At 37.8% G+C, this 16,073-nt stretch overlaps 3 protein-coding genes across 4 annotated transcripts in view; 2 read left to right on the forward strand and 1 right to left on the reverse strand.

Annotated features, from left to right (window-relative positions):
* Positions 1–11,034, reverse strand: part of EFCAB5 (EF-hand calcium binding domain 5) — a 175,546-nt gene extending 164,512 nt beyond the window's left edge. The window contains exon 1 of the mRNA XM_044248235.1: positions 10,940–11,034. The gene's annotated coding sequence lies outside the window, so the exon portion shown is untranslated. The remainder of the gene's footprint in view (positions 1–10,939) is intronic.
* LOC122907342 (peptidyl-prolyl cis-trans isomerase A-like) lies at positions 2,542–3,134 on the forward strand. The gene has a single exon (XM_044250239.1). The coding sequence runs from the start codon at positions 2,637–2,639 to the stop codon at positions 3,132–3,134; it is 498 nt and encodes a 165-aa protein (XP_044106174.1). The 5' UTR covers positions 2,542–2,636.
* SSH2 (slingshot protein phosphatase 2) overlaps positions 10,730–16,073 on the forward strand; it is a 258,906-nt gene continuing 253,562 nt past the window's right edge. For both annotated transcript variants that reach the window (XM_044248234.1, XM_044248233.1), the window contains exon 1: positions 10,730–10,970. In XM_044248234.1, coding sequence (XP_044104169.1) covers positions 10,908–10,970 — 63 coding nt within the window. In that variant the 5' untranslated portion in view covers positions 10,730–10,907. The remainder of the gene's footprint in view (positions 10,971–16,073) is intronic.

Here is a 16,073-nt window from a genome sequence, read left to right on the forward strand (position 1 = left end):
TTATTAAAAACAGAAACTATGATTTCTCCCCCCCATTTTTTATAGGGGGAAAATATATTTTTATATTTTAGCTATATAAACCATAGTCTTTCAAGTGACACACTTCATTTAGTGTGTCATAAATGTAAATGAGTTACAAATGTGCTGCAAGATAGTTATCTATTCAGCCCTAAGTAGCCTGAAATGACTGGGTGGTTGGTGCCTCTATGTAATTCACCCCTTGCCAGAAGCAATTTGTTCTAAGGATTCTCAGAGAGTAGCCCAAAGTAGTCAGAGCCTGATGATCCACCCTAGTATCTCCCAAGGCCCCCAAGGAGGCAAGCGCTTTATTAAAGCAAGAATTCTTTAATAAAGAAGCAAAGCCAAAGAGTATTCTATTACCAGCGCATCACTTTCCAAAGCCAGTTGCAGTGAGAATTGCTGCTTGTCATAAACATTGAGCCTTGGAGCAATCTGCATGTTCTAGGTACTCAAGGGGCAGGATTCACAACCCAAGGTATGGCCAGGAAAGGCAGGGAGACCTGCTGGATACTTCTTATGGACTCAGCTCCCAATCTCTCTTTTCATGTATATTGAATTCTCCCCTTTGTTTATGGCTGATGTGTCCTTTTAGTTACATCCAAATTGGCTGCAGAATTTTCTTCGTAACAACATAGTCATACTCTGCAAATTAGAGCTTCATTATTATTTTGTAATATATACTTGATATGAAAATATACTTGGATATTCTAAATCCAGTCATGTAATAAGATACTGTCATATTACATTTGCCAGTGAGAAAAAGTAAGAGCTATTACAGTCAAATATAATTTATACTTGTAAGTTCTTTTTTTTTTTACTTTTAAGTTCTTAATTGTGAAAATTGTTTTAAATTTATCACCTAGTTGCTTGAATTATAGTCTCATCAATAATTATATTCTCATCAATAATGATCACTGTTAAATTGTCTTGTTCAGGAATTTCATGCAGTCATTTCAACCATAAAACTCTACATTTCATAGAAGAATGATTTAGTGGTGATGAACTCCTTTAATTTTGTTTCTTGGGGAAGCTCTTGACCTCTTAAATCTTGAATGATGACTTGATATGTTAAAGGGAATTCCTTTTGTTTGGTTGTTTGTTTTGTGTTTAAAAAGAATTCTTATTTTTTATAGAGAACAAGAGAGCTGGGAAGGGCAGAGGAAAAGGGAGAGAGAGAATCCCAACCAGGCTCCATACCCAGCTAGCGGCCCATTGTGGGATTTGGTCCTATAACCTGGAGACCATGACCTGAGCCAAGAACATGAGTCAGACACTTAACCAATTGAGCCACCCAGGAGCCCCTCAAGGGAATTCTTTAAATGGAAAGAAAAGAACATAACTAGAAGAAAACTATGAAAAAATGTCACTGGTAAAACCAAATATATAGTTAAAGTAGATTAATCACTTATAAAACCAGTAAGGAGATTATAACACAAGAATAGTAAAAATCAATTATATCTATAAAAATTAGTCAAGGGATACACAATTAAAATGTAAACTATAATATCTCATATATAAAACACAGAGGTGGAGTAAAAATTTAGTGCCTTTAGAATGTGTTCTTCAGCACACATGTGAACTTAAGTGACCATCAACTTAATATAGACTGCCTGTATATATATATATATATATATGTATATATATCTCATATATGAACCTCACAGTAGCCACAAATAAAAAACTTGAAATAGATACACACAAAAAATAAATAAATAAATCCGAGAAGGCCATCAAGCCAGAAGAGAAGAGAACAAGAGAAAAAGAAAGGAATAAAGAACTACAAAAACAACCACAAAACAGCGAATTGCAATAAGCACATACCTATCAATAATCACTTTAAATGTTAATGCTCCAGTCAAAATACATCAGGGGACTTAATGGATAAAAAAACAAAATGCATCTATATGCTGTTTATGAGACTCAATTCAGACTTAAAGACATATACAGACTGAAAGTCAAGGGATAAAAAATGATATTCCATGTAAATGGAAGAGGAAAAAAAAAGCCAAGGAAGCAATACTTGTATAAGACAAAATAGACTTTAAAACAAGGACTGTAACAAGAGAAAAAGGGCATTACATAATGATAAAGGGATCAATCCAACACGAAGATTAACATTGTAAATATCTATGCACCCATAAAAAAAGCAAATATTAACAGATACGAAGGGAGAAATTGACAGTAGTACAATAACCGTAAGGGATTTAAATATGCCACCTACACCAACAAATATATCATCCAGATCCAAAAAATCAATAAGGAAGGAGTGGCTTTGAATAACCCATTAGACCAGATGGATTAACAGAGTAAATATAGAGCATTCCATCCCATAATAGCAGAAGAGACATTTTTTTTCAAGTGCACATGGAATATTCTCCAGGATAGAGCACATGTTAGTCCACAAAACAAGTCTCAATAAATTTAAGACTGAAATCATATCAAACATCTTTTCTGACCACGAAAGTATGAAACTAGAAATAAATTATAAGAAAAAAATGGAAAAAACACAAAAATACTGAAGCTAAACAACACACTACTAAACAACCAATGGTCAAAAAAGAAATCAAAAAGAACAGGGAGACAGCCTTGCATATGCCCCCACCCTGGAGCTGCCCATGCCGCCAGTCATCAGCCCCACCATGTTCTTTAACATTGCCATGAATTGCAAGCCCTTAGAACACACCTCTTTTGAGTTGTTTGCAGTCAAACTTTCAAAGATAGTAGAGAACTTTCATGCTCTGAGCACTGGGGAGAAAGGATTTGGTAACAAAGTTTCCAGTTTTCACAGGATTATTCTGGGATTTATGTGCCAGGGTGATGACTTCAGAGGCCATCATGGCACTGGTGGCAAGTCCATCTATATGGAGAAATTTGATCATGAGAATTTCATCCTGAAGCACACAGGTCCTGGCATCTTGTCCGTGGCAAATACTGGACCCAGTACAAATGGTGCCCAGTTTTTCATCTGCACTGCTAAGACTGAGAGACTGGATGACAAGCATGTGGTCTTTGGCAAGGTGAAAGAGGGCATAAATATCTTGGAAGCCATGGAGCATTTTGGGTCCAGGAATGGCAAAACCAGCAAAAAGATAACCATTGCTGACTATAGATAAATCTAATCAATTTGACTTATGTTTTATCTTAACTACCAGACCATTACTTCTGTTGATCAGAAAAGCATCCCTTCACCCCCATCTGCTTGAACTATCCTATACTCTGTGCTCTCACTGTAGTTCTATGAGTTCCATATTTTTCTTACTCCCCTCAAAGTCTAGCTGGTTTGCAGAGTTAAGTTTATGATTATGAAATAAAAACTGAACAACAACAAAAACATGTAGACAAATGAAAATGGAAGCAAAATGGTCCAAAATCTTTGGGACACAGCAGAAGCAGTTCTAAGAGGGAAGTTTATAGTGATACTGGTCCACCTCAAGACACAAGAAAAATCTCAAAACAATGATGTAAACTTAAACGTACCAGAACTAGGAAAAGAATGACAAAGCAACCCCAAAGTTAGTAGAAGAAAGGAAATTATAAAGACCAGAGTGGAAATAAATGAAATAAAAACTAAAAAAAAAAATCAATCAAAAGATCAATGAAACCAATGGCTGGTTCTTTGAAGAGATAAACAGAATTGATAAATTTATCCAGATTCATCAAGAAAAAAAGGGAGGACTCAAATAAATAAGATCAGAAATGAAAGAGGAGAAATAACCAACACGACAGAAATACAAAGAATTATAAAAGAAAACTATGAAAATTTATATGCCAACAAATTAGACAACCTAGAAGAAACAGATAAATTCTCAAAACATACAGTCTTCTGAATGGAATCAGGAAGAAGTAGAAAATTTGAACAGACTGATTACTAGTAATGAAATTGAGTAGGTCCTCAAAAAACTCCCAACAAACAAGTGCAAGACTGGATGGCTTCACTGATAAATTCTACCAAACATTTAAAGAAGAGTTAATACCTATTCTCCTCAAACTATTCCAAAAATAGAAGAGGAAGGAAAACTTCCAAATTCATTCTATGAGGCCAGAATTACTCTGATACCAAAGCCATATAAAGACTCTGCCAAAAAAGAAAACTACAGGCCAATATCCCCAATAAACATAGATACAAAAATCCTCAACAAAATATTGGCAAACCAAATTCAACAATACACTGAAAGGACCATTCACCACAATCAAGTGGGATTTACCCCAGGATGGTTCAATACTCACCAACCAATGAATGTGATATATCACATTAACAAAAGGAAGGATAAAAACCATATGATTGGGCACCTGGGTGGCTCAGTTGGTTAAGCCACTGCCTTTGGCTCAGGTCATGATTCCAGAGTCCTGAGATCGAGTCCCATATCAATCTTCCCCTGCTCTGCAAGGAGCCTGCTTCTCCCTCTCCCTGTCTGCCACTCCCCCTGTAGTCTCTCTCTTTCTGTCAAATAAATAAATAAAATCTTGAAAAATAAATATGATCATCTCAATAGATGCAGAAAAGCATTTGATAAAATGCAAAATCCACTCATGATAAAAACTCTCAACAAAGTAGGTTTAGAGAAAACATACCTTACTAACATAAAGGCCATAAATAAAAAACCTACAGCTAATATCATACGTAATGGTGAAAATGGAAAGCTTTTCATTTAAGATCACAAACAAGACAAGGATGTCCATTCTCATTATTTGTATTCAACATAGTACTGGAATTCCTAGCCACAGCCAACAGACAAGAAAAAGAAATAAAAGTCATCCAAATCAGTAAGGAAGAAGTAAAACTCCCTATTTGCAGATGACATGATAGTTTATATAGAAAACCATAAAGACTATACCAAAAAACTATTAGAAGTAATAAACGAATTCAGTAAAGTTGCAGGATACATACTTAATATACAGAAACCTGTTGCATTTCCATATACTAATAACAAAGTAGCAGAAAGAGAAAATTAAAATACACTCCCATTTATAATTGCACCAAAAAGAATACCTAGGAATAAATTTAACCAAGAAGGTGAAAGACCTATATTATGAATAATATAAGACATTAGTGAAAGAAATTAAAGATAACACAAGCAAATGGAAAGATATGCCATGTGCATGGATTGAAGAATTAATATTATTAAAATGTCCCTACTACACAAAGCAATCTACAGATTCAATGTAATCCCTGTCAAAATACCAATAACATTTTTCACAGAACTTGAACAAATAATCCTAAATTTTGTATGCAACCACAAAAGACCCTGAATAGCCAAAGTAATCCTGAGAAAGAAGAGCAAAACTGGTGGTATCACAATCCCAGATTCCAGGATATGCTACCAAGTTATAATATCCAAAACAGGTTATACTGGTGCAAAAATAGACACATAGAACAATAGAACAAAATAGCCCAGATATAGACCCACAGTTATATGGTCAAATTAATCTTTGACAAAGAAAGCAAGAACCAAGAATGAAGAGTCTTTTCAAGAAATAATGCTGGGAAAACTGGACAGCTACATGCAAAAGAATGAAACTGGACAACTTTCTTAAACCATGCACAAAAATAAACTCAAAATGGATTAAAGACTGAAATGTGAGACCTAACACCATAAAATTCCTAAAAGAAAACTCAAGTAGTAATCTCCTGGACATTGGCCTTAGTAATGTATTTATGGATATGCCTCCTCAAACAAGGCAAACAAAAGCAAAAATAAACTACTGGGACTACACCAAAATAAAAATCTTTTGCACAGCAAAGGAAACCATCAACAAACTAGAAAGGCAATATACTGAATGGGAGAAGATATTTGCAAATGATATGACCAAAAAGAGGTTAATATCTAAATTATACAAAGAACTTAATACAATTCAATAGTAAAAAAAATAATAATAATCTGATTAAAAGTAGGCAGAGGACCTGACTAGATATTTTTCCAGAGACATACAGAGGGCCTACAGATACATGAAGAGATGCTCAACATCAATAATCATCAGGGAAAGACAAATCAAAACTACAATGAAATATTGTCTCACACCAGTCTTAATGGTTAGTATCAAGACAAGAAATAACAAGTGTTGATGAGGATGTGGAGAAAAGGGAACCCTTGTGCACTGTTGGTAGGAATGTAAATTGGTGTAACCAATGTGGAAAACTATATGGAGATTACTCAAATAATTAAAAATAGACCATGATATAATCCAGTAATCCTATTAGGTATTTACCTTAAATGAAAACACCAATTTGGAAAGATATGTGCACCCTCGTGTTTATTGCAGCGTTTATAATAACCAAGATATGTTGGCAACCCAAGTATTCATTGATAGATGGATAAATAAAGAAGATGTGATAGATAGATACATAGATAGATATGAATATGTATATGTGAATATTAGTAAAAAAGAATGAAATCTTGCCACTTGCAACAACAAGGATGGGCATGAAGAGTATTATGTTAAGTGAAATAAGTCAAAGACAAATACCATATGATTTCACTCACATGTGGAATCCAAAAGACAAAACAAACAAACAAAAAGCAGAAATACATTCATAAATACAGAGAACAAATTGGTGGTTGCCAGAGGGGAGGGAGGTGGGGGTTCAGCTCAAATAGGTAAAGGGAATTATGTGGTAGAAACTCCCAGTTATAAAATAAATAAGTCATGGAGCTGAAAGGTACAGCAAAGAGAATAGTCATTAATATTGTAATAATGTTTTTAAAAACCTACATAAAAAATGTTATGTTTATAGAAGCAATCTCATATTTTTCATTTAATTTTTGATAAGACTATTCAGAATCTCATAGAAATTCAATATTTAATATCATCCTTAATATGTTTCTTTTTCTCACTATATTATATAAAAAGATTTTTTTCACCAAGCCCCATACAATTGCCTCCAAATCCCCTTTAATTTATCCCAATGTGCTATACAAATATCATCATCTCTATGGATGTCATGATGCGAAAAAAAGTTGAGAAGCACTGCTTTAGCCCCAGATCAGGATTCCTCTCTCTCTCTCTCTCTCTTTTTTTTTTGACATTTTTATTCTTTTAAACATTTTTAAAATTTAAATTCAACTAATTAATGTATAATGTATTATTGGTTTCAGAAGTACAGCCCTGTGATTCATCAGTCTCATATAATACCCAGTGCTCATTATATCACATGCCCTCTCTAAAGTCCATCAGCAAGTTACCCCATTCCTCCACCCTTCTCCCCTCCAGCAACCTTCCGTTTGTTTCCTATGATTAAGAGTCTCTTATGGTTTGTCTCCCTCTCTGGTTTCGTCTTGTTTTATTTTTTCTTTTTTTCCCCTATGAGTCTCTGCTTTGTTTCTTACATTTCATGTATCAGTGAGACTATACGATAATTGTCTCTCTGATTGATTTATATCACTTAGCATAATACCCACTAGTTCTATCCACGTTGTTGCAAACCAGATCACGATTCTTAACCAGAGGCCTCTCAATGGATTTCAGTGAGTGCGTGAAATGTGCAAGTATATCTTTTTGGAGAGAGAGTTAATAGTTTTCACCAAGTTCTCAAAGCTTAAGAACCAACTGATCTCAAGAAAGTTTCTCTACAATTTCACCCCTGAAGGAGTGATGATACAAGACAAGGGTTAAAGGAATTCCAATAGGACAAGTAGGCCTCCATTATCACAGGTGGGAAGAATAAAGGTGCTATAAATAGAACTAGGAGGCCTTCTGTCTCTGGCTCCCTCTTTTGGGAATCCTGCTCTTGGTCTCTCTCTCTTCTCAAGTTCAACTAATAAACTAAGAGAATTCTAAGGATTTTTCTCTGTTAGAAGTAGATATTTCCTCCCTCACATCACCAGAAGACCAAGTAGGAACCAGGGTGGAGCCTAGGGAAGAATAGGTATAAATGAGGCAGAGCATAGATTTCAAATGCTCACAGGTGATCTAGCTCTGCAACCAAAGCCTGAAAGCCAGTATCATAAAGTGTGCATTTACCCAGACCTCTTCCTCTGTGTTTTGAAAGAATTTTGTACATATTTAGGTTTTTCCTATATATGTAACCTTCTTGGGGGCCTATCAAAGGTGACTGAAACCACAGTGCCACTTTTCCTTGCTAATAGGCTTTGAGCTCCTGAAAGATAGACTTTTATTTTGTTCTTAAAATATAATACATACTCAATATTTTCTCAATTAATGGTGACAAATGAACATAAATCAAGATTTCCAAATCTAAGCTTCCTCAAATGGTTCTATACCAGGAAGAGCTATTTCCTTTGTAGATTATAAATTAACTTCCTAATACAAATAAGTTTAATGCTAATCTGGGTACTTTATAATTCCAATTTTCTAAAAGATTTTATTTATTTGAAAGAATAATAGTGAGAGAGTACATGAGCTCCCTGGTGAGCTGGGACCTTGGACCCTGATCATGTATGACCTGAGCCCAAGGCAAGTCGCTTAACCCACTGAGCCACCCAGGTGCCCCTAATTCCAAGTTCTTCTATAATCCTAATTTTGACCAGGATTTTATCACCTCAGATATGTCCAACAAAGATCTATTATATCTGCCTAATAAGACTTATCTTCATCATGCATCTACTTCTCTTACTATTAAGAAAAGCATGTGTCATGTCCTTTTAAGTCATTTTTATTCCCTTTTTGCTTGATGCCATTTTCTACACATAGGGTACACTCAAAGAAAGCTGACCAAACTTGGAACAAACTAGAGAATAATAAAGTTATCTTAACTACATACAGGGCTTTATAGTTTATCTTGTACTTTACCATGCATTATCTCATTTGATCACAGGAATCCTGTGAGTTAGTAATCCATTGTAGAAACCAATGCTCAAAAAGTTTAACCCATTTGCCTAAAGTTTCACAGAACTGGAGTTAGAAGCCAGGTCTTCAGAGTCCTATAGCAGTGATCTTTTCCATTGTAAGATTAATGGAATTAAGTCATCTGTTAAAAGAATTTCTTAATATTATGTTGTTACACAAAACTATAATCAGTGTAGCTATCCCTGAGTCACTAAGAAAAGTAACATACTAGTACATTAGTAAGACCTGTTGATTTGAATAATACTTTTTCTAGAATACTTTGATTTCTTAACCACGTTTGTTTCATTTATCTTTCATTCAGCTTTCAGCTATGTATATTTCTTAGCTATGCATATAACTTCCTGTTTGGTATTCTAAGCATTGGTTCAAAGTTCTTATTTTTGAACTTTGTCTTTTCTTTTCCTGTTTACTACGCAGCTGGGGAAAGAAAGAAAAAACACAGATCGTTTAATCGGTGAACCATACATCTTTGTTTAATTTTGTCTCGCAGGCACTCTTGACCACCACCAGGGGGCAAAAGCCTACCAGCTGGCTTCTCTGCGATTCGTTCTACACAGGGCTGTACAGTACAGGGACCCTCAGTGTCTGATTCTTGATGGAACCTCCCTGCTAATTATTTCAACCGCAGGGCCCCAGGGAGAGAACAAAGGCTCAGCACAGAGGGCTCTAGTGGCACTTAACCATACAGCAGCCAGAAAGAGCTCATGACAGCCCTGTCAGTTGAAAGAAAGCAATGAGATCCAAGGGAGTTTGAGTAACAACAGGAGGAGGAGGCTTTAATAACTGCAAACTCCTTAATGTGTGTGTTTTCTACAGCTTTGAGATGCATGGTGGTATCTTCCAGAACATCCACTCCAATTGAGAAATAGCTTTGTCAACTCTTTCTCTGTGTAAATAATCAGTGGTATTTGCATAGTGAGATCACCCCCCACCCTTAATCTTGATTTTCCATTACTTTCTTGGTTTATAGTCTACTGACGGTTTATCTTTCAGAAAAGTATTCCTTTAAAATATTTAATAATATACATTTCACATGTGTCTATGCAATCATGAAATCTAGAGCCGAAGGAGAAGAAAAATCTCAAGGAGCAAAACCTATTTAAGAGAATTTCTTCCCAGCGGGAAGCAAGTGGGAGGTAAACAGCAGGTTTGACCCTTTTAACTCCGTGAGCCCAGCTTTCTCGGCCTCCCGGGCTGATGCAGCCTCTCTCCACCTTAGGAATAATGAATGAGTCCTTAGAGGCCCGGGTAATAGAGGAAGCGTGAGGGGTACCCTGAAGCTTGCCAGGGTATAAATTTAAAAACCTTTCTTTCTTTCATAAAGTCTCATCATAAAACATGGGCTCTGAGACAGAGGGTGGTAAAGCTCAGGAAAAAAATCCCGAAAACCGGGTCAAAAGAGGATAAACTCGTCTCTGGTCGCACCAGGAGGGTCTCCAGTCCAGTAAGTCTCACTCCGGCCCAGAGAAAGCCTTTGAAACCCGTCGGAGCCCTGTTCCACCAGACAACATGTTTGCCTCAGGATTTTCACCTCAGTTTCCTTTCACTAAGATCGGTTAAGCTGTGCGCCCCCACCTCATAAAATGGTCGTCTCTCAGGAGTGGGGATTCCAAAGCTCTCCCCTCTCCCTGGCCCGGGGCCCTTCCCCCCAGCCCACCACCCAGCCTCTCGACGCGGGCAAACCGCGTGATTCCAGGGCAAAGGAGGAAACCCGGGAAGGGGCGGCGGCCGGAGACGCAAACACTCAGCCGGCTTCCGGCAACTCAAGGGTTAAGGCGAGGCGGCGGCGCGCGCCGAGGGGAGAGGCGGTTGCTGACAGGTGGCGCCTGCGCACTGGGAGCGCTCATTGTGCCCCGCTGCTGCCGAACCGCCCGCCCGCCCGCCCGCCGCCCGTTCCGCGCGTCAGTAGGCGAGAGTCCGGTGTTGGGTGCGGAGCCTGCGGCCGTTCCCGCGGCCTCCTCCTCCTCCCCGTTCCCCTCACCTCCATCCCATACCCCATTCCCCATCCCGGCTCCGTCACCCTCCCGCCCCCCACACTCAGGACAAGAATGCCCTGCCCGGAACAACCTAGCAGCGCCTAGATGGCTTTGGTCACGGTCCAGCGGTCGCCTACCCCCAGCACCACCTCCAGCCCCTGCGCCTCGGTGAGTCCCACCCGGCGGCCGCTCCGCTCGCTTCTGTCACTGCGGCTCCGCTTTGCCTCAGCGGGTCCCGCCGAGCGCCACTGCGCACGCGCCGCGCCGCTTCCCAGGCCTTGGCACTCGGCTGCCGCGAAACCCCCACACACCCCATCTTAAAGACGAGCTACGGGAACTACGGGACGTTGGGGTTTACCCCCATCACTGGGGGCACCTGGCTCTCCCAGTCCTCGCCTTGAACCCCCCCGCGGCATGCTTTCCTATGGCTTGAACACTTCCTTTCGGGAATGAGTCATTCTTGCTTTTCACCCTCCCCCTTCCTTGTACCCTCTGTTGCTCTGCTGCAGGGAGAGGACCATGGGACTCCTGCGTTGCCCCTTACACACACCACAGCCGTTTTCCCACACCCATCTCTTGGACCCGTTCGGTATTCGCACACTGCAGCCCCTTTTTCAGGCTCTCTGCGGGGTGTGCCTTCCCTCTAGTCACTTGCCGTCCTTCTTGTGCTCTGGTACTGTTCGGGTTTCAGTGGACTGCTGAGCTGGTAGTTACTCCTTGGTTTCTTCCCTCTTTCCCTCCCGCAGAGGGTGGCCTTGGTCTCTGCTTCTTGGACCTCTTACCTTTCCTCTAAGAGGTTCTGAAGCATCTGGCGCTGCTTGATGACCAGTACCAATTCATTTACATCTTACAGACATTAATGCTTTACACTCATTGCTCATGATCGTTCTCGTTCTTGGATCGTGTTTGTATGGTTCCTTACTTCAGATACCTGTAACAGTGAAGCATGCTTCCAGAAGGAAAATACCCAGTAACCAGCGCTTTCCTGCTGGCCCCTTCTTTGACTTCCCTGCTAGCCCCACCCCCACTCCTTTACACCCCATTCTTTTAGGCTTTATTCTTGAATATATTTATTTTTTAAAAATATTAAAAATAAATACGTAAAACATTGCACCCGTGGGGCGAGGTGGGATCTTTTAAAAACATGCAGATGTTTTAGAAGGAAATAGAATGAAAATATGAACAATTGGGAAAACCGTCTTGAACTTCCTACAGAATTATAATTTTTAAAACTGTGTTGGTGGATTTAGTAGTTTCAGTTGCCAAAAGGTATTCGGTAAACACTGTAAACATCAGGTTCTGCTGTAAAACATCAGATTATTCTTAGTATTTGTATGTCCACTGAGGCATGGGGTTTGCTATCTCGAAAATATGGTGGCTTGTGATTTCAACATAGTTTGATGAATTTCAAAATTTTGTCGTGTCCTGAGCTTTCTTCTGCTTTTTGTGTGACCAAATTGACAATTATATCCTAATTCTAGAATTGATTATATTTCAGAAATTAACTTGTATTGTTCCAGAGAGCAGAACTATGATCTTTGGGTAAAAGTTCAGGGAGGCAGATTTCCAATGATTGTAAAGAAGAATTTTGTAACAGTGAAGTGGACTGCCTTGCAAAAAATAGTGTGTCCATTGCTTAAAGTATTCAAAGAGGGCTTTTTGCCTGGAATTTAGTATAAGAAATTCCTTCAGTGGGGAACTTCTAAAGCTTTTTCCAACTCTTAAGATTTTGAGATTTGAGAATAGTTGCCCTTCAAAGCTGGTAAAATGTTTTAGGGTCTTCTGAAGACAAGTGTGATATGGATAGAAACTTAATAAACTAATTTTTACATTGTATTTTATGCTAGTTCTTGGAAAGTTAACATTCCTTCAAACTACCTTACTTCTCTCTACTGATAAACCATTTGAGGATAGTGGTCACCAGACCTGATTTTGGCTGAGAATGCAACTATACTAAGTTTATTGAGTTGAATGATTGGTATACAGTAAGGCTGTATCTACTTGATATGACTTACTTAGCCAGACTTTAGTTATTAGAATATTGAGGTATGTTAATAGCCACTTTTGAGATAGGTAATGAAATTGATCATGTGGTAAGTTCATTTGTTGAGCTAACTGACTGATATTTCTACAGCTACTTGCTGTAGTAGCCCGGTTATTTCAGTTGTTTATATGTGGCCCTGGGTATAAAGGAATCCTGGAACTGGTGTGTGTATGGGTGTGGGTGTGGGTGTGTGTGTTTGTATGACTGATGAGCCAGTTACCTTTCCCCTTAAGTTGTCTTCCTATTTCAGTTCATCCAGAGCTATGTTCAACTGAGTTGTCTTGTGGTTCTTGTGTTCCAATATTTGTATGCTGTCTGACCTGCATATATTTGCTATTGTATCTCTTGTTGCATGAATAGGTTGAGTCGTTTGTTTTAAAGGTAAAAGAGAGAAAACAAACAAACAAAAAGTCTAGAGGATCATGAAAGGAGAGATTTAATTTTGTGAGACTGAAAATTTAGATTTTTTTAATTAATAACTTTAAAGTTTTACTTTTTCACTATAGGTGTATAGGGCATTTTAATACTGTCAGGTCTTCAATATTCATTCACTGGGGATTAAACAAATCTATTGATCATCTACTGGGTATGAGTGATTATTACAGATAGTAAGATGTATAAGACATCAATCCCGTGTATCGATATGATGTAATCTTGGGAAGGGATGGGAAGAAGAACAAATGTGAGATGAGAGCGTAGAAAAAGAGAGTGAGGGAAACGATACTGTATGTACATGAACACTTCGTTTATTTGTAATGGCCATAAATATTGCTGAATTCAAATTAAGATAAATTCACTAATGGCAAGAGTAATAATAACAATATCTAAGATTTATTTATTGGGTTTTCGTCTGTGCTAGGTGTCATGCCAAATGCTTTACATGACATTTACTCCTCACATTATGTCCAAAGGAAATTGCTATTATCCCTGCCTTACAGATGAAGAAACTGAGGCAAAGAGCTATTAAGGAATGTGCCCAGTGTCAGCTGTTGAAAATGTATTTAACTGTAAGATCTTCCATCTTTTCCATTGTGGTAATCAAAGAGAAGTACATATAGTAGGTGGACAAGATTCAAACTCAGCCTTGAAGTATGGGTACAATATTTATAGACTGGAGTAGGGCCTGAGAAATTAAGAGTATTTCAGGTGGAGAGAAGTTGTATTACCAAAACTTACAGGCCAGAAAGCACAAGGCATATCTGAAGGACTTAACTAATCCAGTTTGAGGAAGGATCTCTTTGGAAGAGTAGTAAGAGATAAAGGTGAAGAGGAAGCTGGGACTGCATAGGGACTGCTGAGTTTAGGAGTTCGAACTTGATAGGGAAGGTAATGGAGAGTCTCAAGAGGTTTTTGAGCAGATATTATCACAGTGGTGTTTTAAGAAAATTGATCTGGGAGCTATTGGCCATAGGGATTTGAGAGAGGTGGAGGGAGGCCATGAGTAGAGCCAGTTAGAGGCCATTATGGAAGCCCAGGTGTGAGATAATAAAGGCCTAAACTGGGGGTATGAAGTGGTAATGGAAAGAGGGAAAGATGTGAGGGACTATGGAGAAGACACAAAGGACCTGGGAACTGATTGGATATAGGGGAAGAGAAATCAGAGATGCCAACTTTGGAAAGTATTGTTCTTCTAAGATAATAGAGGTTTCTTAGTTAATAGGCAATTTAAGAATTATCTTTTTCCCTCTGTTATGAATTTTCTGAATGGATACCTGTGTTGATCCATGGTCATATAAACGCACTGAAATAACAAGGAAACATTTTACTTTTCTGTAATGCTTTGTACTTTTCAGAGTGTTTTTTTGTGTTTGTGTTCTAATTTAACTCTAGGGCAGCCTCATGAGTTATTCAGGACAGGTACCAAGGTTAAAAGACTTGCTGAAGGTCACAAAACTGGTTAGTGTAAGAACCTACACTAGAACTAAGTTCCTTGGCTCCTGGTCCATATCTCTTTCCATAATGTGAAACAGCATATGAGTTTCTGATCCTGAGAACTTGACTGCCCGTAGAGTAAAGGAACCAAGACATGAGATATAATCAAGAACTCGTACTCTTTGAAGTTAATGTATATTGTAACCTTAACTAGAACAGAATCATCTAGATCTGTGCAGATCGTTTTTAGGTGATACCCTTATTTGAAGCCTGTTATCTCTCAGTTTATACATAATTCTTAAAACTTGGATATTTAATTTTTCTTACTCTAGGAAGATAATCAACAGCAAAATAGGAATGGGAAGTGTGGCAGGTGCTGCTAAAGACAGGCTGCTTTCAATTCTGGGAAATGATAGCTGATGGTTTTATAGCAAGGGAGGAAGAAGAAGATTTATAAATAGCTGGCATAAGAAAAATTTAGCAGTTATGGTAACATACTACTTAATGTAAGGATCAATCTCTAAAACCCGGTGGTCCCTTAGAGCTACTATTATGTGGTCATAATGATCACCCTGAATAATCATAATATGGCTTCATCTTGTTTTGTCTTCTTTTTAAGCAGTCAGGATTGAGTGAATTGTATTTTAAGATAGAAATCCATCCAAGTTTCATGGAAGTTTTGAGGTTTATGGTGCACATTTTAATTAACTGGGGAAATTCATTTCCATATATGATGCTGGATAAATAAGATACTATTGAATTATATATGTATTTTATATATATTCAAATATGACCACACCTTTCTCTCAGAGAAAATAAAGCCATAGCAAATATGCAGTTGATTTGTCGAAGTATAAATACTTAAAAGTGATGCTTTTTAATTTTTTGAAGACAGCTTTAGAACTTTCTTACACTACAGAAATAATACATGGTCATTGTAGGAAATTTTGGAAAATACGGAAAAGCACAGAAAAGAGAATGAAAGATATATGCTCTACAATTGCATATATATTTTACATAGCTGAAATGCTGCTATCTATAAAATTTTGTATATTTGGTTCTTTTAAAGTTTACTACATATCATAAATATATATCTATGTGCCATAGCACTTAAATGGCTGCATAGAGCACTTATAACTCATCCCAACCATCCCAGTATGGTTGAACATCTGTTTTTTTTCCAACTTTTTTTTTTTTTTTTTTGCTATTATGAATCACATTGCAGTGAACATCATTGGGCATAAATATTTGACTATATTTTGGAACATTTATTAAGATTTCAAGAAATATAATTACTGGATCACAGAGTATAAACAATTTAAAAACTCCTCTTGCATATTTATACTTTCTAGAAA

This window comes from Neovison vison, chromosome 5 (genome assembly GCF_020171115.1).
Source record: "Neovison vison isolate M4711 chromosome 5, ASM_NN_V1, whole genome shotgun sequence".
NCBI classification, from domain to species: Eukaryota; Metazoa; Chordata; class Mammalia; order Carnivora; family Mustelidae; genus Neogale; species Neogale vison.

Coding starts and splice junctions, on each gene's coding strand:
- LOC122907342 (XM_044250239.1), top strand. CDS start 2,637: ATGCCGCCAGTCATCAGCCCCACCATGTTCTTTAACATTGCCATGAAT.